The 21,889-nt window shown below is 33.0% G+C and overlaps 4 protein-coding genes across 4 annotated transcripts; 2 read left to right on the forward strand and 2 right to left on the reverse strand.

Annotated features, from left to right (window-relative positions):
• Positions 1-1,628: 1,628 nt before the first annotated feature.
• On the reverse strand, positions 1,629-3,764 carry LOC105132619 (deSI-like protein At4g17486). The gene is made up of 3 exons (XM_011036205.1): positions 3,361-3,764; positions 2,537-2,824; positions 1,629-2,024 (listed from the first exon to the last, which is right to left on the reverse strand). The coding sequence occupies exons 1-3, from the start codon at positions 3,491-3,493 to the stop codon at positions 1,786-1,788; spliced, it is 660 nt and encodes a 219-aa protein (XP_011034507.1). The 5' UTR covers positions 3,494-3,764; the 3' UTR covers positions 1,629-1,785.
• Positions 3,765-9,339: 5,575 nt separating this feature from the next.
• On the forward strand, positions 9,340-11,844 carry LOC105132620 (stress response protein NST1-like). Its single transcript, XM_011036206.1, has 4 exons — positions 9,340-9,753; positions 10,257-10,306; positions 10,426-10,478; positions 11,262-11,844. The coding sequence occupies exons 1-4, from the start codon at positions 9,530-9,532 to the stop codon at positions 11,643-11,645; spliced, it is 711 nt and encodes a 236-aa protein (XP_011034508.1). The 5' UTR covers positions 9,340-9,529; the 3' UTR covers positions 11,646-11,844.
• A 517-nt stretch (positions 11,845-12,361) lies between these two features.
• LOC105132621 (uncharacterized protein At2g39795, mitochondrial) lies at positions 12,362-14,509 on the forward strand. Its single transcript, XM_011036209.1, has 3 exons — positions 12,362-12,715; positions 13,505-13,830; positions 14,154-14,509. Exons 1-3 carry the CDS (start codon positions 12,377-12,379, stop codon positions 14,314-14,316), a joined length of 828 nt encoding a protein of 275 aa, XP_011034511.1. The 5' UTR covers positions 12,362-12,376; the 3' UTR covers positions 14,317-14,509.
• A 2,455-nt stretch (positions 14,510-16,964) lies between these two features.
• On the reverse strand, positions 16,965-18,285 carry LOC105132622 (zinc finger protein 1-like). Its single transcript, XM_011036210.1, has one exon. The coding sequence runs from the start codon at positions 17,968-17,970 to the stop codon at positions 17,110-17,112; it is 861 nt and encodes a 286-aa protein (XP_011034512.1). The 5' UTR covers positions 17,971-18,285; the 3' UTR covers positions 16,965-17,109.
• Between the last annotated feature and the right edge of the window lie 3,604 nt (positions 18,286-21,889).

Here is a 21,889-nt window from a genome sequence, read left to right on the forward strand (position 1 = left end):
GGTGGCTACTAATAGTCAATGGTAAATGGTTGGTGTCTTACATGAAATGACAACCAACCTAACACAACTTGTGCCTGGCATTCTGGCAGTCTTCCTCGGAGACAAAATCGGTACTGTGTATATACTAGGCACATAAATTAACTTCTAAATACACCACCTAGTTCCTACCTCCTGCATTTTTACAGTCATGGGACTAATTGGAAATGCCAGTGCCACAATGTTTTTGTTCAAGGTCAATAACCACCCTTACCTTTACCCTATGCAATTGATGCGGATTCGGAGCTCTAATCACCATGATTTGACAGTAGTCTGTGGTCATGGTTGACAAGATGCAGACTTTACCTGCTTGCCAATTCTCGAGGTTGAGAGCGTGGTGTTCTTCAAACACGATCGAATACAGTGCGAAAGGAAAACAGACCGGTTCTTTTTGACCTTTTTCTTGCTTTTGGAAAAATTGGAACGCTGCCATTAACTTTGAAGAGCCTTATTCTATTCCTGCACTCGGAAATTTAAGTGGCTGTTGATGCAAGAGTTGGATGTATTTGAACTTGTGAGCTGATCGACCAATATCATATTGCTTATGACGAAGAAAGCATGCAACAATATCATATTGCTCAAGGCCTTTCCGCCCTGCAGAATCGTCGAGTATGAGATCAGATATACGTGGAGTAGTTGTTGGGAAGCTGACTGAACAACTTTCTCAATTTCGTTTTTGATAAAGAAATCTGCAGCCCTGACTCCTGAAAGCACTCGGGCCAGAATGTTAGACTGCATGTTATATTTATGCTTTGAAATATGAACAAATAGTCTTCGCGGAAAGAATATTTTGAGTTACACAAGTGATGGCCATAGCCCTCGAATATAAAATGACTTGGGATCCCCTTCTTTATGACGTGGAGCCAAAAGAGGTTACACCAAACTAAATAGTGGCAGGATGAAACCCCACATTGTATTCCATGGGAAGCAAGAGTAGAGACAAAAGCAAAGTTATGCTGCATTCGACTTTTCTCAATTTTTAAGGCTTCGAAGTCCAAGTTTTACTTTCTTGCTTGTTGGAGCTTCACTTTAACAAAGCAAATAGACTGTTGTTCAAAAAAATAAAAAATAAAAAATAGACGAAGCGAATATATCAGTGCCTCTCATCTCAAGGCCCTTTACCGATCAAGGACTGCACTGCAAAATTTCACGAGAAACTTCGACATGAGCTCAAGACATGTGACTTTTACTTTACTTTAGACATCTTTAAGTCTTTTCACCGAATGGTATCATATCTTATCTTTGCTCAGATGCTTTCCAAAGATCGCCTGTTGGTTAGGTTTTTTTTAACATCAGCCCTGTGTCCCCCCCCAACCCCACCACCCCTCCCAAAGAAATTTGCAAGTTCAATAGTCGACTGTTGATAAATAAAAAAAGGAGTCCAGGTGAAACACAAGAATGGCCATCGTGAAAATTTGCACCAAGCATTTTCTCTTGATTAATTTGATATCTCAGGCAATACTACAGATTTGCCAAAGCAAAGCCTTGCTGGTTGCAAGAAAACCAAACAAAACGAGGTTGGTTTCGACAATAATGCAGAGACGTAACATCGCTTGCCAAAAAAATTGAAAGCATACACATTTACATCTATGTGCTGCATGCCTGCACAATCCCTTCAACAAAATGTTAGCACCACAAAACCCCAAAAAAAGAATGAGGAAAGCGGGGGGACTGTGATTAAAGATTTTGCTTCCCCTCGTTTTCTTTGAACGATTTCAAGAAATAAAAAAATTCAGTTCTTAAAGATCATCAAGGAGATGAAGCGCGGAGAATCAAGGGCGAGGAGGGTTGAAGAGCACGCCTGCTTCTACTTCTACCGCGAACTGCAGGTGGTGATGATGAGGATGATGAAGAATTAGAAGATGTGAATCTGTTTGACTCGCTTGTCAATTTTTTCTCCTCTCCTTCACAAGCTTTGTCTTCAGTTTTATGATGCTGAATTCTAGTTGAATTTAAATTTGCAGGAAGAACACAATTGCATAGAAAGCCTGCAAAATATCAGGGATAAGAACCACAGCAAATAAAATTCTAGACAACAGCACCCCGTCGAGTGTAATACAGCTTGGCAAACATCATCCTACACTTCATTACGAGAATACATATGGAATTTCACTCCATATACAAGAATCTGCTCAACAAACTGACTAGTTTCATCCTGTATTGATCTCTTGACTAGTTTTACACATCTAAACCATTCAACAAGGCTTGAGTTGTAGAAGATTACCAGAGTTCTCATATATTAAAAATAAAGAACTGAATATTGATCACAAACTTCAATACATTTGTAAGAATTCATTCACAATTATTCATTAGATTGAAGAAATTGAGTTGCGCGGTGGAGAATGGAGACACATTTCATCAACTTCATTTCACCCACTAAATGACCGTTACAGTCTCACGTCAATAAAGCCATTTCTTGTATTCATCCAAGAAAATTAATTTAACAGTAGAACTAAATTGAACAACTTGAAAACAGGATTAAACAAGTTTAAATTCTTACCAATTCGAGCGAGCCGATTAACCCAGCTTGGGATGGGATTACCAGTGAGCCTGACGCATGCATCATTGCAGAAATGGTTGCAGTTCTTGGTTATCAAATTATAAGCATTCCCTCTATATACCTCTGCTAACTCCTCCATAACTCCCCTCACTTGTTCAGGACCCAAATCTGTTTTTCCAATCAAGATCGTCTTTCTATATGTAAACCCCTCACACTGTTTTGGTTCTCCTTCAAAAATTCCAGTTGTAGGAAACTCATGAGCCCCAAAAGCATACTCAACACCATGAACTGCATAACATGATCCCGGTTTTAATCTTACCAAGATTTTTCTTTTAATATAAACAGATTGAGAACATTAAAAAGAAAAAAAGAAAAAACCCAAAAAAGGAAAGTAAAAGCCATGAAAAAGCTATTCAGCCATTGAGAAAAGTGTAGAAATGAAGGGAGGAATCTTTGAACATTTCCAAAAGAAAAGAACCTCACTGTGCCAAAACTTGGAAGTTTCTTGTTTGTATGATTCCAGAAAGGAAAACCCAAATTTCTGAATTTAAAATTTCTTGCAGATTCTCGTCAACCAAACAATCAGCTCCTAAAGCAATATATCAAACATTCAAAAAGATTGAACTTCAAAGAACACTGCTTTTCGTTGAAGATTCAATGCACCAATAAGCAGCAAACAATCCAGACAACAGAACAAAACACACAAACAGATCTAACTAGCAATGTAACTTATTCAAGAATAAAAGAAAGCTTGAAAAGCATGCAACTTGACAAAGATTGAAAAAATAGATGCCAAAACCAGTAGTCTTCTAAACAGTACAAACCTTGAACCCCAGAATGATAAACTCCAAGTCCAAGCCAATAAGCATATCCATTGATTGGTGTCAGATCATAAACATTAAGGTACACTGGCACAGATCCTGTATCAGTACAGCTCAAATTCTTTCTACACCACATCTTCTTCTTTCCCCTCTCTTCTCATTAGGCACACTGCTCTAATTACCATAAGGTACTAAGAAAAAACTAAACCGTGACAACATTATATGGATGTGACATGATGTATAATCATGTCTTTTTCAACAACTAGTTATCTGTTTCAATAAAATTGAACTCGCTCGCTCACTCGCTCACTGCCCACCAAATCTCAAGAGAGGTTGATGAAATTTTAAAAATATGATTTTTTTCCCTTTCCTTTTGGGTTTGAGAGCTGGTAAAGAGAAGAATGAGAATTTCCCTTTCCTTTTGGGTTTTGAGAGCTGGTAAAGAGAAGAATGAGAATCTTCCATTTTATGGGCACCTTCAGGCGGCATTTAGTGCCGCGCTGTATTTGAATATTTGTGGGTTGATAATTAGGCTCTCTTTATTTTTACATTCTTGAATTGTAAATTTATTATCTGAAAATGTTTAATTCTTAAAACAATCAAATAAAACGAGACAATTAAGATTTGTATAGAAAAAACAAAAATGAGATAAAGAGCGTGTACGTGATCTTAGGTTTGAACAGCAGAAAAAAACTTATAAATGCAATAAGCAGAATGTAAAAAACTTATTTAAAACACAATGATTGTTTAAGAAATTCAAAAGAAATCCGTGTTGGTTACATAACTGTGAGCTGTGTTCAGGAATTCGAAAAAAAATAAAAATAAATCGGGAGAAAGTAACGTTTACTCATTATGGTGCTTGGTGGGGAGGGTTATCATATTATATATTATGATCTGGGATTAGTGTTTCTAAGGGAAAAGGAACATCATGGTATTATTAATTAGTAGGTGAACAGGATGAAAGTGGGACCTAATTAGATGGTGATCAATTTAGAATAATCATGATTAATAACTAGATTGCCGCCAGGATCACGGGCAAGAGAGAGACCATGAGATGGTAGATGATCGTAGAATAAGCTCTCCATTTCTATGGTTTTGTTTTAGTCAACTAGGGTTGGGTTGGGTTTAAAGTTTTTTTTTCAGTTGTTATTTTTTAAATAATTTATATATTAAAATATATAAATAATATATTTTTAAAAAATTATTTTTGTTTTAAGTTGTTATTTTTTAAATAATTTTTATATTAAAATATATAAATAATATATTTTTAAAAAATTATTTTTGATATTAATATATCAAAATAATTTAAAAATACTAAAACATATTAATTTGAAATAAATAAAAAATAAAAAATTAAATATTTTTGAAAATATTTTTGCAACATAGAAATAAAATTCTGGGCCCTTCTATTTTTTCATTTTCATTTTGTTCTTTAAATTTTGTCCTATGACTTTTTTTTTCTTTTTAATCTTTTCATAAAATTCTATGAGATAAAGTTTTTTATTATAGTAATAAGGACAAAGTTTAAAGTGAGAAAATTATTCTTTGCCCGCCGGCTCAAAAAAAAAAAAAAAAATTTATGTCAATGGTTTATATTCAACCAGAGAAGTTCAATAATGTGGTTTTTCATTGTACACACAATGGAGAAAAGGTACATTGAGGACAGTTTTGAAAAAAAAATTTCTTGGATAATTTTTATTTTTTTAGTGATTCGGAGGTCAAGCCCGTACACTTGTCTTGTCTTAAGTTTTAATATTTTTGGTTTATTTTTCAATTTATAATATTTTTTAAAATAATTAATTTAACATATTATAAATATATTAAATTAATTAAGAATATAATTTAGCTATTATTTTATTAAATATCATTTAATTTTTACTTTATTTTCAAATAAAAGTATAACTCTCTTTTTATAATCTTATCAAGTTTTTTTTTATATCCCATTATTATTATTTTTAAAATTTATTTGATTGGTGTTCCCGGTGTCTTTTACTTTTTTTATATAATTAAATAAAAATTATTTTATAAAAATAATGTTGTTAAGTCTTGTTAGATGCATCACCCATTATAGATTTAACAAGTTAGCTTAAATTACTTGAAAATGTTGTTATTTTAATTTTTTTTAAATATTAAATTTAGAATTTATAATCTAAATTTTATTTGCCAATATAAAATATATTATCAATGCCAATATATATATATATATATAAAATTAGCAAAGCAGGTGCCAATTGTCCTATGTCATCTATAACTCATAACTCAACTCATTTTGATCATCTAAATAAGTAATCATGAATCACAATCATTTTTATAGCCCGTTATTATTATTTTTAAATTTTATTAGATTGGTTTTTATGATATCTTTTATTTTTATTTTTATATAATTAAATAAATTTTTATATAATTAAATAAAAATTATTTTATAAAAACAATGTTGTTAAGTCTTGTTAGATGCATTTATTATAGATTTAACAAGTTAGCTTAAATTACTTGAAAATATTGTTATTTTAATTTTTTTAAAAAATATTAAATTTAGAGTTTATAATCAAAATTTTATTTACGGATATAAAATATATTAGCAACGCCAATATATATATATATATATAAATTAGCAAAGCAGGTGCCAATTGTCCTATGTCATCTATAACTCATAACTCATTTTGATGATCTAAATAAGTAATCATGAATCACAATCAAGGGCATTTTAATTTAATCACCTGGAGTTAAAAAAATCAATAAGCGAATAATTTATAGTTGATCCAGGTTATGGGAGAAATTCTTGCAGTCCTGATAATTAATTTATCGTGCACCTTACGAGCCAGGCTTGAATTTGTTTTTTTTTAAAAAACACTTTTGTATGGTGGAATAGGGACGACAATTGACAGTCGACCAGGTTAGGTGTGCCGGAGACGAGGAACGTGTTGTGGCACATCAACCATGAAAAAGCAGCTAGGGTTTCTAGGTTTTGCTCGAGCAAGAATATCGGCAATTCCATCTTCTTGTTATGCAAAGGAGTAATCTTTAGACATACGGTGGCTGGTGCTCTTGTACATTATGTGATTAAGGAAACTCCCTGTCTTCCTTGGTCTGGTCCCTGAGAAAGCCAAAATTGCTATGGATATATCGTGGTGTTAATTTTCCCTTCGAAGGCAAGGATGCCATGGACGGCAGCGACGCCATTTTAATGGCCGTCCAAGTGTATTGATTTTATATTAAAGAGGCTGGGGGCTTGGAATAGTTCAGGCTAGCCACCGCTGGCACTAGCTAGCAGTTTGGTTCAAACTTCCAGTCTGGGTTGGTAGGTTGGTGGACCAACTTGGGACCCGCTTTTCTCAAACGCTTGACCTGGTCTCGGTTAACACTGGCCAATGCATCCACCATGCAGAGTTTTAAGTTAATTTCAAATGTAATGGAAGAAGGAATCCGTGTTATACATGTGTTTATATATATATATATATATATATATATATATATATATATATGATAAAATTTGTTAATTAATAAATGGAAAGATGATGATGTATATGTTCAATATATATAATAAATTCAAAAATATGCTAGTTGATAAATAAAAAAATTGTGAAAGGTGACTAAACACTAGCATGGAAAGTTAATTTTCCAATTAAGAAGTTGAAAACAAAATACAAATAAAAATATTTTGCATTGAATATCACTTTCATTTTATACATTTTATTTTATTTATTTTGGAGATTTACTATGATTGCTAAGTACATGTGATTTTTGTTCTTATAAATAGTGCATAGTGAAAATAAAAAAAATGTCTTAAATTTAACAAGAAAAATTATTACAGATAAATTACAAAAATCTCTTGAATACATTATAAAATTATAAAATTAATCTCAACTTATTAACGTTTTAAAAATAGTCAAAGTAAACAATTTGATACACAAGAGAGAATATTTAGAGAGGACATTAATTGAAAATCAAATAAAAAAGAATAAAACTATGAAATATTAAAAAAAATAAACTGAAATATGAATAAAATGAAGATTAATTAGGAGCAAAACTTAAAATTCTAATAGAAGAAGGACTGAATATGCAGAAATGAAAAATTGAGGGAATAAATTGAAATTCTCCTCATTTTTTGAACGGTGTAAACAGAAAAGGCTGTGCCCTTTGTCTATGTTAATTTTCGTCTTTTTTTTTTTACAATAACCTAAAATTATACTTGGTAAAATAGATATTTCATTTAATAGTATTCTCGGGAATAACAATGTGGAAGCTACGAACAAAACTATATATATAATTCAAGGCAATACGATATAATTTTAATACCAAGAAATTATAAATCGTTAAATCAAGTGGAAGCTCCGAGCTTGATGATATATATATATCAATGGAAAGTTCATCCATATATCTCTAATTAAGAGGACGTACCTTTTTATTTTTTAATTAGATTCAGTGAAAATTCCAACAGGTATTGGACTCAATCATCCTCTTAATTATACGTAATTATAACAAATAAACTATGATTATTAGCTCTCAAACCTTTATTTATTAAAATAAAACTACTAACTATACAATTATTATAAAACTATAGTTCCATTAACAATGACATTTTTATGATAAATATGTGGATTGAGATCATTTTATAAAATTCTTTGCGTCTAAAAACTTCATAAAATCAAGCGTATGACTTTGATTTTATCTAATAAAATTCTCAACTCATAAATGTCGCACAGAATATGCTTTACGTACTGCTTGGAATAAACCATATATGTCATATTAATTAATTAATTAATTAATTAAAAAGAACCAATCGAGGAAGGGAATTCACTGTTTCCCTCCTCCACACATGTTACAGGCAGCTCTAACAGTAACAATTTTTTTTTTAATTTTCATATTTAAGCATTAGATCTAACTTTATTTATTTTAGTTATTTTTAATAAGAGAAAGAACACCCTTACATTGAATATTTTGAATTGTAATTCAACTTTATAATTATCTATTGTTTTTTATTATACTATTAAATAGAAAATGATTTATCATATTATTAAATAAAAAAATTAATTCTTAAAAAATACAATTATCTTGAATTTAATTTGATATATTTTTTATAAGGTTATCATAATTAAAAAAATATGCTAATATTAGGCTAATACTTAGTTTCTTGAGTATCAGTTTTTTTTATCATATTATTAATAAATCTCATTCTATAAAAATCATGATTACTTATTATTTATTTTTTTAATTTTTTTATGGGGTTACCTTAATTTAAAAAAAAATTAGGTATTGGGATGGTAATCGATTTTGCAAGTATTAATTTTTTATTATATAATTAAGTAAAAATAATTTGAAAAAATAAAATAATTTAACTCAAAAAAATTCATGATCTAAATTCCAAGTTTGGTGTATTAATCTATGTTGATTCTTTTGATCTAATGTATTACCCTTTTAATAATTTTTTAAAAAAATATTATTTTAAAAATATTATTTAAATCAAATCATATTTTTATCAGTTATCTAAGTATTTTTTAACCTATCAAATCAATCAGATAATATCATAATAATTTTTATATAATTTAATTTTAAATTTAGATTAAATAAAAAGTATAATCAATAAATTTTAAATTTTACTTACCAAGTTGAGTTTAATAATATTACAAAAAAAAACTTTTCTTCTTAGAGGGCATTATTGTTTTTACGTGTAGAAAAAACTTTAGTCTCACAACAATGTATTTCGGGGAATTATATAGGCTACAAGACAATTGCCAAAGTAATTTCATGAATTTTAAAACTTATTTAAATTTTAATTAAGAGAGGCATTTAAATTTGGTATAGAAAAACCATCGTGAGATAATAAAAGTTAATATGAACGATCTGATTTTAAATATTTTCATTTAAAAAAAAACAAATATTATTTTAATTTATTCAAATTAACCTGCTCAATGTAGGACGGCGGGTGGTGTTTCATTACGATGCATGAAATATCGCGTTAATGAATAACATTAAAAAAAAAAAAGCATCTTGTTTTGCCAGCCACATTCAAATCTGCCAGGCCCAAAAGAAAGCTCCTTTGGCATGTACTAAAATCCAAGCTCTGTGATTGCCCATCAAAACATTGTCTGGGATGAACTTGAATGTGAAATCTTATGCCACCCAACATCGCAGAATCTCATGATGTTTTAGACAAGAACAAAAATTTAAAACAATGTTTCGCGCCAGACAAACTTTTGCTCGAATCAAGCTCGCTCCTCCAAGCAAGCAATTTTGCAACAGCTCCACCAAACTCAACAACAGCAACAAGAGCGTCAGTGAAAAAACAGGATCAAATGTGAGCAAATCCGATGACGTGTATTGGCAGCTAGACAATCTTGACTTCATGAAAGCTGCTAAAATCGTCTTCACTGATCCTCCAAAGAAAAAGAAATTCGGGTATTGCTACTTTTCTTTCTTTCTCGTGCCTTTTTATTTATGTGAATTGGGTCATGGAGTTTGATGGCTGTTGCTCATTGGGTTTCTTTTAGGTATTTTGTCGAACATGTGATCGGCTTGCGCTTTTCTTATGGGTTGCTAAACTTGAAACTTTAAGATGTTAATTTGTGTAGTTAATTTTGCACATGGCATGACCAGTAGAACAGTGAGTGGTCATTTTGATAAGGACCAAGACATCAGTGTTATGCACTAGAAGACATCAGAATAAGATCAATTTCTGGTAATTCTGGGTCCTGGGAGACCCATCAGGGAGAATTGCATTTCAAATGACTTTTTTTTCGAAATGCATTTCGAAATGTTTATTATGACAATTTGAGTGAAATTCTTGAGATTATTTGTGTAATGTACGTATACACTGATCAATGATATTTCTCGAACCTGCTGACATCTTCATTTTATTTTTTTCGGTGATCTGTACTTACATTAATGTCTTTTATGTTCAGGCTTGATTTCCATCTGGTACAACTCTTCTTCACCTGCTTGCCTTCATTGGGTATCAGTTCACATGTTTTTCATATTGCCATATACATATTTAAATGTGTCCTACTCTGTCTTGTTGTTGCTATCTAAAAGAATGCATATTCGTTTCTGTCCTTTTTTTTCTGGCACCAGCTGTATATTTGGTGGCTCAATACGCTCGACATGAAATGAAAAAAATGGATGCGGTAATGTTCTTGTCTTGTCAATAATGATAATTAAATTCTATGTCATTTCGCCTCTCTTTATTCCCAGACTGTTTTCCCTTTTTCCTCTTTTCTAGTGGTCTCGAAATCTTATGTTTGCATGCCAATCATGGTACGGTCGGATCCTCAAAAGGCATTCTTTGAAAGAAAAACTCCTCATGCTCAAGGCATTAAATTGGTGTCTCCTACAAATCATAGTTTCTAGTTGTTGATCAGAAAATAACACATTCGTTTCATTATTGTTTATAGTTGGTATACTAAACATTTAAGGGCCAACAAGCCTCTAGCAATATAATGTTTGCGCTTGACTCACAAATGTCAGTATCTTTAATGTATAATTTATAGTGTTGGACAGTTAACATCATAATTAAATAGTAAATTGATCTGATAATTGCAGACAAAACTTGGTACTTCATCTCAATTCATTGTTATTTTGTTTAGATTATCCGCATAAAAACAGGGTTCTTTGAAGTTTTTAAAATGCTTCTTTATTATGTGGTCTCTCATCATGCTCGCTGCTCTATGACACCAACTATCTTGTGATAGCTCCTGTCAGTGGTCTCACTAACCACTCCGAGGGAAAATTGATGCCTTAAATGCAACATAAATTGCTTTTAAACAGTTCTTTTCCATGGACACAATCACTCTAGTTATCTAATAACATCACTGACGTTATCCAAATTTTCTTTTGCATCGGTCAGAAGTTTAGCAATACCCTTGTTTTGTATCTAGGGTCTTAATTTGATGATTCTCTGACCATCCCAGGAACTAGAGAAGAAAAAGAAAGAAGAAGAGGAGAAAGCAAAAGAGGAGGAACTAAAAGCTATTGAAGAGAAGGCTCAGTCCGAGTCAGAGCTCCTAGAAGTGAAAGAGAAACTAGGTAAACTAGAGGAGGTTGTTAAGGAAATTGCAGTTGAATCAAGGAAACGATCAGGTGGCAGTGTAAAAAAAACCCAGGTCCAGGAAGACAGTAACGAGGCATTAAAACCCGCATCAACTGAAGCTAGCAACAGAATATCAGAATCGAGCAAATCAGTGGGGAAAGACCATCTTAGCATACAGAAGTCTCTAGAACCAGCACCAGTTCCTGATTCTTCTCAGAAGGGAAAGATCCAAAATGAAGGAAATTCTCCGGATGCCAAGAGATAGAAGACTTGTTGCTAAATTCTGTAGAAAGTAGAAGAGTTCATTTTTTGACAAAGCATGCTCCTAACACACCAAGCTCGCTTTGCCCAACTATCTATCAGGTGTTTCAACTTTAAAATCTAGCTTTGTATAGATAGGTTCACCATCTAACAGTACAGCTGGAAGTACTTATTCAAATGTTTGAAAGGAAGAAGTTTCTGCACACCAGAATTATTTCTTTTCATGTGTTGGATTTGAAGTTCCGCATGCCACAAGTATCAAATTTTGCAGCAGAAAGCTGGATGGTTTCAAATTGTCACTCCGCGGATCAGTTGAAGTTTTGACTTCTTATTCCTTCATTCTTCAATTTCACAGACAAACATACTCTCCCAAATGATTTCTTAATTGGCCATTTTTCTTCTACTAGAAACACCTTGTACATGGCTCACCACACAAACAAAAAAAACTTTCAGATACCTTCAATATCCGTATGAAGTTAACGAATCTCTTGAAAGCTTTCAGTCTTCATTTTCTATCTTCAAGAATTGAAATTAGCATGGCAGGGAAATTTGGTAATGAATTGAACTTTTTAATTCAAAATTAAATTGTTCCTAGCCCATTTTCTATTTAGCTAAGACGGAACGAAGGAAGATCAAACCCAAGCTCCATTCCATGTCAAAACCAGGCCCAAACCCACTACACACAAACGTCAAAAACCACACCCACCAATTTTTATTTTTATTACCCTTAAACCCATGAGGCATCGATTCCACTTCTTGTTCCTTAAACCCTACCAAAAACTTGTTCACCCTTCTCTGCCAGCAGACATGGCAGTGGTACGCTTAATTCGACCTCTGAGAAAAGCCCTGATCAATCCTCCCCAAACCCTAATTCCTCTACAAAACCCCATCTCTCATCTTCTTTACGACAACAAAATGGGAGAAGAAATAAACCCTTTTCTTATCTCTCAAACCCATAACTCAATAAGAAGAAATTACATGTCAGAAATGCGAAAATCTGCTTTCAAAGATAACCTTCTCAGGCTCGTTCGTAATGAAATCCAGTATGAGCTCGATCGTTCCGCTCCTAAACAAGTACTGCTCTTTCTTATTTGCTTCTATTTCATTTCAATGCTTAATTACTATCTCTCTTTGTGTTTTTATATGCGTGTCTCTCTTTTTGAGCCTATATGAGATTGAAAGTTATATTTTATTTTTTTGAGTTTTTGGCACTCGTTAGCGGGAAAAAAGGTGTGATTTAGGGTGAGGATTTGGATTTGGAAAATGGGTTTACAGGAAAACTATTAGCTAATCAGGTTATTGATGACTGGCTTAGCTGAAGTCTTAATAATAATTCACTGGCATGATACAAATACATTTTTGTTTCGAAAATTGCTTGAGAATTTAACATGGAAGTTTTTTCTCGAATCTGTTGATGGAATTATGTAAAAAAATAAGCGCCATTGGGAAGAATAAAGGCCAATCAATTTTTGTTGTGTTTTTACTTGACCAAAAAAATAAATTTTTGGAATCCTTTCAATTAAGCTTGTACTCTATTATATTGTACTTAATAATTAATTTACTATCCTATCAATGTATTTGAATAATAGTTGCCTAATGCTAATTTCGAATGAAATAATTACTTCTTTTTTTTGGTGTATTATCGAATCTATACAATTAGATTCTGTTTCCAACGAGAGTAAAATGCGAATCCCATTTGGAATCGCAGTGAGGATCCTACTCGCTTTCCATTTCCAATCCACATTTTAACCAAGCATGTCCATAATGTGTTCTTTACTGTTTAATAAGTCTTAAGTATTTATAGGTTTGCAAAATGAAATCAAACACTAGCTTAGCATCTGATTTTAAGATTTCAATTTACAGCCTCCTACCAAATACGAGTCCTTCACGATTGATGACCTACCAGGGGAGCAATGGATTAGATTGAGAAGAAAGTTCAGGGAGAACGAAGAGATTAAGGTCGAAGCAACCATGTTTGATGGAGCTGTTCCAATTCCAAAATCTGATGTGCCTGGCATAAAGGAAGACATGCTGCTTCATATTACTTTGATTATTAATATCTCAAAGGGTGATGGTGATGTCTTAGAGATTTTGTGTTCAGCTTGGCCAGATAGCATAGAAATTACAAAGCTTTTCATACGCAGGAGGAACAAGACCTCACATCAAGTTTATGATGGTCCTGAATTCAAGTATGATAATTCATTAACCTGCTTTGTCATGCCCATTTGGTTTCTTAGAACTTAGAGAAAAGAAAGAACATCAAAAAGTTAAGAAACCTGAAGTTGATAAAGAAAATGCTTTAATGAACCTAATATGATTTTCTTGGTTTGTTGAGTTTACCTACCTTTTCTTTTTCTATTTTGAAAAAGAAAAGAAAACCATACCAACAACCAGATAGTAACAACTTTATTATTCAAATAGCAGTATATTTTCTTTGCTTCTCTTTTCCTTGCCAGTGATTTGATTCTGGTGTTTGGTCCTTTGATAGAAGGTTGTGGTTTATTGTTCGCAGGGAATTGGATGATGAGTTGCAAGATACACTTTATGAATTCTTGGAGGCAAGAGGTATCAATGATGAAATGGCAATTTTCTTGCATGAATACATAAGAAACAAAGGTAAAACTGAGTTCATTAGGTGGATGGGTACTGTCAAATCTTACATTGAGAGTAAGTAGGGAATGTTTTTCGAAAATGATCTTGCCAATATCGATTGTCTATTCTTTACATGTATCGGTTAAAGGACCTGTAATGGAGCATGTAATTTATGGGTCCTGTCCAAGTATGCAACATTTAAATAGCTTTGCGACATGAGAGAGAATTTTCTATTAGTATTTGATTGAACTGGCATAAAGTTGTGTTGTGGGAGCATCTTGTTGTTTGCTGTATGGTGTTGGAATTGCAAGAACCCTTAAACCGTGACCTGCAGTTTTCTGTGCAAATAAGAACGAAACCGTTGCGTGTCGCCTATCTTTCAATCTGATAAAAGTATGTATTCAGAGGGAAACAGAAACAGGCTACTTTATGGTGAATGACGTCACATTCTTACGGTGGGAAGGAGAGATCCCCCCATCTTCATCTTTTGGGCTGATAGGTTGAAGTCTTAACACATGTTAATGGCTTGAGTTTAGAAATTCCAAATTAAACATTCTGGTTTTCCAGATTTTGTCCGGTCGGTAGCCAGCAGGCTTTTATTGAATGGCAGAAGTAATGTAACTGATTGTATAGTTGCTTCCCAAAGGGAAATTCTACAAACAAATTGCTGGACTATAACTGGATTGGTTCAGATTATTTTTTCTGGGATCTCGTTTTACCTGCTGTAGTTTAAATTAACTTGAAGAAAAACAATTTTCTTCTTTAAAAACCGTAATATTAGTGATGGATGAAAGAGTTTTGTAACTTGTAAAGTGCAGAAAATCAGGGGCAAAGAAGTGGAGGTTCTGATTGAAAGTATATGAATTAGATTACAATATCAGTTTTATTATACCAAATCATTGTCTTCCTACTACTAGAGACATGATGAAATTTAAAATAAATGAGCATGATTTTAACACATTTTTTTTTAAAAAAAAAAACTTAAATATTTACTGCTAATTTCTTTTTGTCCCACCTGTTTTAGATTATTAAGTTCAAAACTAATGATGGCAGATTAGAACAAGATAGAAGACTAGCAGTTGATAATTATAAGAACTTAAGATAGAAGACCACTTCTTGCTTTATTTGATTATTTCTTCACCTTCTCTCTTCAGCACCACATAGAATGATAGCTCAACATTTTTTAGTGTCTTATCATTACAATGCACTAAGTAAGAGAAATGATTGATGGTGGATTTGAATCTTTGTCCATGAACAAAAAAAGACAATGGTCTAAGATCACAAAAGATCTAACCTTAATTTTTAAACATGAATGTGGACAAAACAACCTTACTTTTATAATTATAAGATCTTAAAGAGTGATGTCCACTTCTTGCTTCATTTTTTCACTTGAGCTGAAATCATAAAAAATGATAGCTGCCCGATTTTTCATGAATCCCTTTCTAGCCATGTTTTTAAGTGTTTCTTAAATAAGAAGCAACATCATAGGTTCCCAATTCTTCTAATGGTTAAAAAAAAAAAATAGGGAGGGGGATAAAGGCAGGCTAACACAAGAAAATGGACAGCAGAGCTGAACTGCAACACGTGGCAAAACCCCACCAAATGTCACATTCTGTCGTCAAGAACTGTGTGACACTTCTGCCAGAAAAAAAAAAGAAAAAAAGAAAGAGGACTGTGTGACACAAAATGTCACCCCAGCTATCTCATCCTCATCCTCTGCTAGTAATCCAAGATTTCTGTGGTAATTAACTGTCAAAACATTGAGTTTCCGTTACTCTACATCTTGATTCTAGGAAAATTAAGTGCGAATATGATTAGCATGGTCCTTAATTGTATACATCAGTTTGATTTGGCCTACAAATCCGTAGACCCCATCTGTGAGATCTCTTTGGTAAGAAATCAAGGTTACCGCAGATTAAACACAATATAATATAGGAAAATGATGGAGATAGCATAGCTGAGGGGCATTATTAAGTGCTTATTTTCACATGGCTAGCTACACCTACCCCCCTGATCTAACTTTCGAATAGAGATAGTCTATTTCTTTAACTGCTGGTGGGTCAAACATGGAATCATCCACACAATCCGGCCATCCAATTTTGTACAAATATGGTGTGGAACATGATGTATATCCAAGCTAAGTGGACCATGTTGTAAACAATAATAGCAACAGTTCTGTGAAATGACAATCACAAACATCCAAATTGTCCTTAGTGTTATCAACTACATATGAGAGTCATCAATGTAAGGAACAGTTTTTGATTTGCATTTACACCTTTATCAAATATCCTCTCTCCCTTCTCCTCTTAGAAACACGTTACTATCTTGTTCTAATGATTTGAATTTGAAACTTGAATTGGTTTATAAGAGAATTAATGAAGATGGGATTCAATCTGACCCTGGCTAATTCCATCAATGTGGAGGCAACAATCCCAACAGCTAAAAGTTTACATTGAGAAATTCCCACCAAAACCATGGAAGATCATAAGCTGCTTTTTTAAAACTTGTAAAGAGTAGATCACCTTATCTCTACAATTTAGCAAAAAGGAGTTTTACTTTGTCAACTAAGTACTATCTTAGAGTGAATAAAGATGATTAATTGGTTATAGCACAAAGCAACTTCATTGGCATCACGCCTATAGAATTTGGCAAACGTCCAATTCAAGAATTGCGAAAGAAAACAAAATCTCTCCCGTTCTTCTATAGCAAAAAAAAGAAGAAGAAAAAGGAATTTACAAGAGATCCAACTAAGAATAGATGATGAAAAATATTTAGTAAACAAGAATAAAACGAAAGTAAGAAAAAAAAAATATATATATATAGAAAAGAACATAAAAGATTGAACTAAAAATACAAAAAAAGAAATTAAGAACTGCTCAGAGCTTGAGTGACAAGTCAAGCTTTTGCAAATCATCTTGTTTGGTCTTCAAATGGTTAACACCACCATCCCACCAAAACCCACCAATTCCTTCAGTACTAACCGGAGAAAATTTCCGAGTACTTTCAAACCTTGCAACCCCATTACTGGATGATGATCCCTTGATACTTGTTGCCATCTGAAACTTGTCTGATGCAAGCCTCCCAATTGCAGGTTGCTGATCAATAGGTTTTCTAGACCATCCGTTTTGCCCGTAAATACTTGAAGAAGAACTTGTGCTAAATGGCTTATGGATCATAGAATGCACTTGAATACCAAGTGATCTATTGAAGGAGCCATGCAAAGGAAGAGAAGCCATGCTAGTGTATCCGTTTTGGTGTGAGTAATTAGGTTGAAGAAGAGAAAAAGAAGCAGCACTAATTCTTTGTCCACGTTTGGAAAGTGTTCTTTCTCTCTTATGTGCATTTTGGTGACCCCCAAGTGCTTGTGAGCTATAGAATTTCCTTTGACAATAGTTGCACGAAAACACTCGAGGCTCGGTTTCATTACCTTGGGGAGCATCTAAGGACTTACTCGATGGATCCATATCGAAAGAATCGATGAGATTGAGTTGTGGTTTTGACGAATCTTGTTTGGAATCCTTGCTAGAGAGGCTTAGATCCAGTACAAGATCATAGTTGTTGTCTACCCCTTCTTGGTGCCTTTCTTCCTCCTCTTCTGCGTGATCTTCTTCAAGTTGCTTCACCTCCTTCTGGCTTTTCATTATTACTGAGGCTTTCAGAGATAGGGGAGCATTTGAAACTGAAATTATGCTTGAAGTTTCAGAGAGACAAGCCTCTGATCTAGCAGGAGGCTCCATGCGAAGAATAAGAAGAGAGGATTTCCTCTTTCTGAAGGAAGGCAGAGTGGGTTTAATAGCAAGCAAGGTAAAATGTTAATTGATATATAGTCTTAAAAGCACTGCCCTTTGTATGGAATGATGTTCTCCTACTATTTTACAGTTACGAGGTCTTAATATAGTAAGACTTGGAGAATGAGACTTTTTGTAGAGAGAGATTCATGTGTCACCAACGCTTTGATTAGAACTCATGAGGAACACCATGTACCCCCTTGTCTCCTAGCTCACACCCCATTCAATGTTTTTCTCTTGTCCTCGCACGCTCGTCTCTTTATTTTTCCTGGCCCTTGTGGGCATGTGTGTTCATGGCTATATACGTGAGCGTGTGTGTCAACTGTGAGCTGCTGACACATAGAATCCAACAAATATATCTATTATTTTTCCTTTTTGATTCTTGAATTTGTAGGAATGGACCTATCCTTGAAAACGTGTGGTCTTGTGAAGTGTCTGAAAACTCATGGGGGATTTGCAAAATCCTCACAGAAAGACTTCTGTCGTAATCTTTGCATATTACTTTGTCCATCATAGGAAACCTCAGGGCCCTGTCAAAATTACCCCCACCATGGCACCTCCAGGGGGAAGAGGGTCTGCAGATTTATATATAATTAGGGCATCAAGGAGTTGCATCCACATGATATATATATTCTTTATCATGTGATTTTCTTTGTTGTTCCTAGCCAACATGTATGATCATCAAGAATGCTAGTGTTTCATTAATTAGATGCTAGGATTTTATAAGGGCATGCACAGTTAGGATAGTGATAAATCAGAAGGTTATGATGTTGATTGAGAGATTATGATCATCCGGTGGGATCAATTAACAAGATGGTTATCTAATTCTGAGTGTTGACAAACTTATTTGGCATTAATCATTGATTTTGTTGACTTACGAATCTTAGTCAAGTTAATCAGCTATATATTCATGTGCACGCAATCATGCATTAAGGGCCATTTGAGTGACATGCAGAGGTCATTTTCATGATTACAATTCCTTAAACAGTCTTATCATATATATATATATATATATATATTAATTTGACCACATGAATTATAACTTACTACAAATCAACACTAGTCATTTTACAAATGCGGGTTTCATTAGGTTATCTTTGTTAATTAATGCGATTTAATCTTATTCTTTTTAGCTGAAAAAAGAAATAAATTGATTTTCAATTAGATATAGGATAGATCTCGTAATGATGTTTCAAGTCTCATAGATCACCGAAAGAATTTTATTTTATTCTTCAAATCCCGCTATGAGTAATAATCTTTATTTATTTGGCAATTGGTTACATCAAAAGAAAAAAAATCCATTTTCAAATTCAAATTAATCCCACAAACAATCATGATTTCATTAGCTGTATAGTTATTTCTAGGATATATATATATATATCCATGACAAAAGTTTAGTTAAATTAAAATATATAATTTGCATTTCATCCTCGCTTGATCTCAGCATCAGTTTGCTTTTTGAATTTTGAAACACAATGTAGTAATTAATTATGGGATTCGTTTTCTTTTTTATAATATATCAATTAGTTATGGCATGGTATACCAGGGACGAACCTCCAGCTTAAACCATGGGTGCCATGACGCCCCAAAATTCTCTCTAGTCAGCCCTTGTCCATGGCACCTCCATATCATCTTAGTTAAACCATGGCCCCCCAACCTATAAATTCTAGTTTCGCCACTAAAGCATTCTCTATGGGGACGAGGCCCTTTTTTAATATAATTGAAGTGATTATGTATGGAAGCTTTTTATTATTTTTGAACTAATTATCTTTTCCGAGTAATTTTAAGAATATATCTGTTAAAAATTACTTTAAAACTGCTGCAAGACGACATGATATTTTAATTTTTTTTTTATCATCTTTAAAAATTTTCAGAAGTATTTATAGTGGTTTATACTAGGATGATGGTTGTATTTTTAAATATTTTTTTTTAAAATATATTAAAATAATATATTTTTAACATGGATATATCAAAATAATTTTAAAAATACTTTTATTTTACTTAAAAAAGCACTTTGAAAATAAAACATTCCAAGAAATGGTTTTTCATTTGTGAAAGTGCTTCGAATTCCAGTTCTATTAGTGTGTCAATGTAAGCCTACAATTACCAAGGCAGCGTAGCTCCCAAGAAGGCCAGGAGTGCAAGGCTGTGCGGACAGTGTGATTACTACTGTGCGGACAGTGTGATTACTATAGTTGATTTAGGTCACGCATAATTGAAGTCATTTTAGATGTTTGGTAAGCTTCCACACTTTAAAGAAATAGCCAATGGCGTCGTCTCTCATGCAATCAAATCTTTGTACGCCTAGCTAGGAATCTAATCTTATATACTATAGACTAATTTCTAATCATCAATAATATTATCACAAAACACAATTCTTCTTGGGGATTAATCCCCACTTTTCATCGCACATTTCCTTGGAAAATAATTCTCTGACTTTTGATAGACAAGTGAGAACTATCTTTTAAAGATTCTACCACTCTCTTTTGCTTGTTTCTCCTATGCGTCTTTTCCCTAGCTTCATTGGATAGGAAAGTGGCTAGTAAACTCTAACACTCGTGTCGGCAATGTCCTGTCTGGAAATTACCCCCCCCCCCTCTCTTCTTCTTCTTCTGAAGAATGTGATCATGTATTAATTAGAGCCATAGAAAAATAAAACTATATATATATATACACATGCTGCTTTTGTGTTGAAAACCCTTGAAAATCTTAGTTTGTGTTCTCTCTGCAGGGTGATTATGATCCAAGTAATTTTTTAAGGAGTTCATTTAATTTAATGGAAAGAAAGAGGTGCCAAGGATACATATATATAAGTTTTGAGATTCTTGCTCCATTTCTTTCTTTCTTTTTTTCTTTTTAATTTGGTAACAAGCCTATTTTTTAAAACAGAAGGCATGTTATCTTAGAAAAACAACTAACATGAAACTAGTTATGAAAGAGATATATGTCCCTTCTTTCTTTTATATTAATTTTAGATAAAACAATTGTTTTAATACGTATATAAACACGATCAAGATCATATAGAGTCTATGATGTCGAAGAGTTTTGATTTGGTGAGTGCATAGCAATAATAAACTCTGCTCCGAGGGGGGGGGGATGCAGCACTATTTTTTTCGGTTTAAGGTCACATTTCTCTGGTAGATGACATATGGCTTTCATGAGAAAAATGAAAAAAGAATAGTTAGGCCTTTCGTAACCTGAATTTGGTGTGACTTAAGGTCACTAGTTATTTCCATTCGAGGACGATTTTCATGGCAATAATTTGGTCATGTGAACTAGTTTAGTCCACTATTTCTGTTCGAGGAAAAGTAGACTTATGATAAGAAAATGAAAAGTGTTCCCTTTATTACCCAAGTAAGGAAAAGGGATCGATCGTTTGCCTTATTTTCGATGAAAAAAGCTCATGTATTGGATAAATTTGTTACTTCATCCACATGTTGCACCCATAATTATTATACTTGGCTGAAGATTTAACTTGGTTAGAAAACCCAGATCACCAAGTTAGCCGATTCGATTTACAAGTTAACAAGTCAACCCATTTTGATTTAGTTTATTATCCCAAAAATAACTTTATTTTGAACAAAAAATTTAAAAGTTTAAGGATTTAATATGGTCAAATGTCATCTTTGATTTTATTCATTGATCTCCAAGTTTAATCAAATCAATTTTCAAACAATTTAATGAGTTTGATTTAGATTAAATTCCAAGTAAGTAAATGAATTACCGACGTGCAGGCAGCAACTAATGAGTAATAATAGACTTCATATTCGAGGTCTTAAGATCTATTAATATTAATATTAAAATATATCGAAGCAAATAGACCATGTCCAGCGGAGGATACTGGAGGTCAAAGTTAGGAGAAGTGTTG

This window comes from Populus euphratica, unplaced genomic scaffold (assembly GCF_000495115.2).
Source record: "Populus euphratica unplaced genomic scaffold, PopEup_1.0 scaffold87.1, whole genome shotgun sequence".
Taxonomy (NCBI): Eukaryota; Viridiplantae; Streptophyta; class Magnoliopsida; order Malpighiales; family Salicaceae; genus Populus; species Populus euphratica.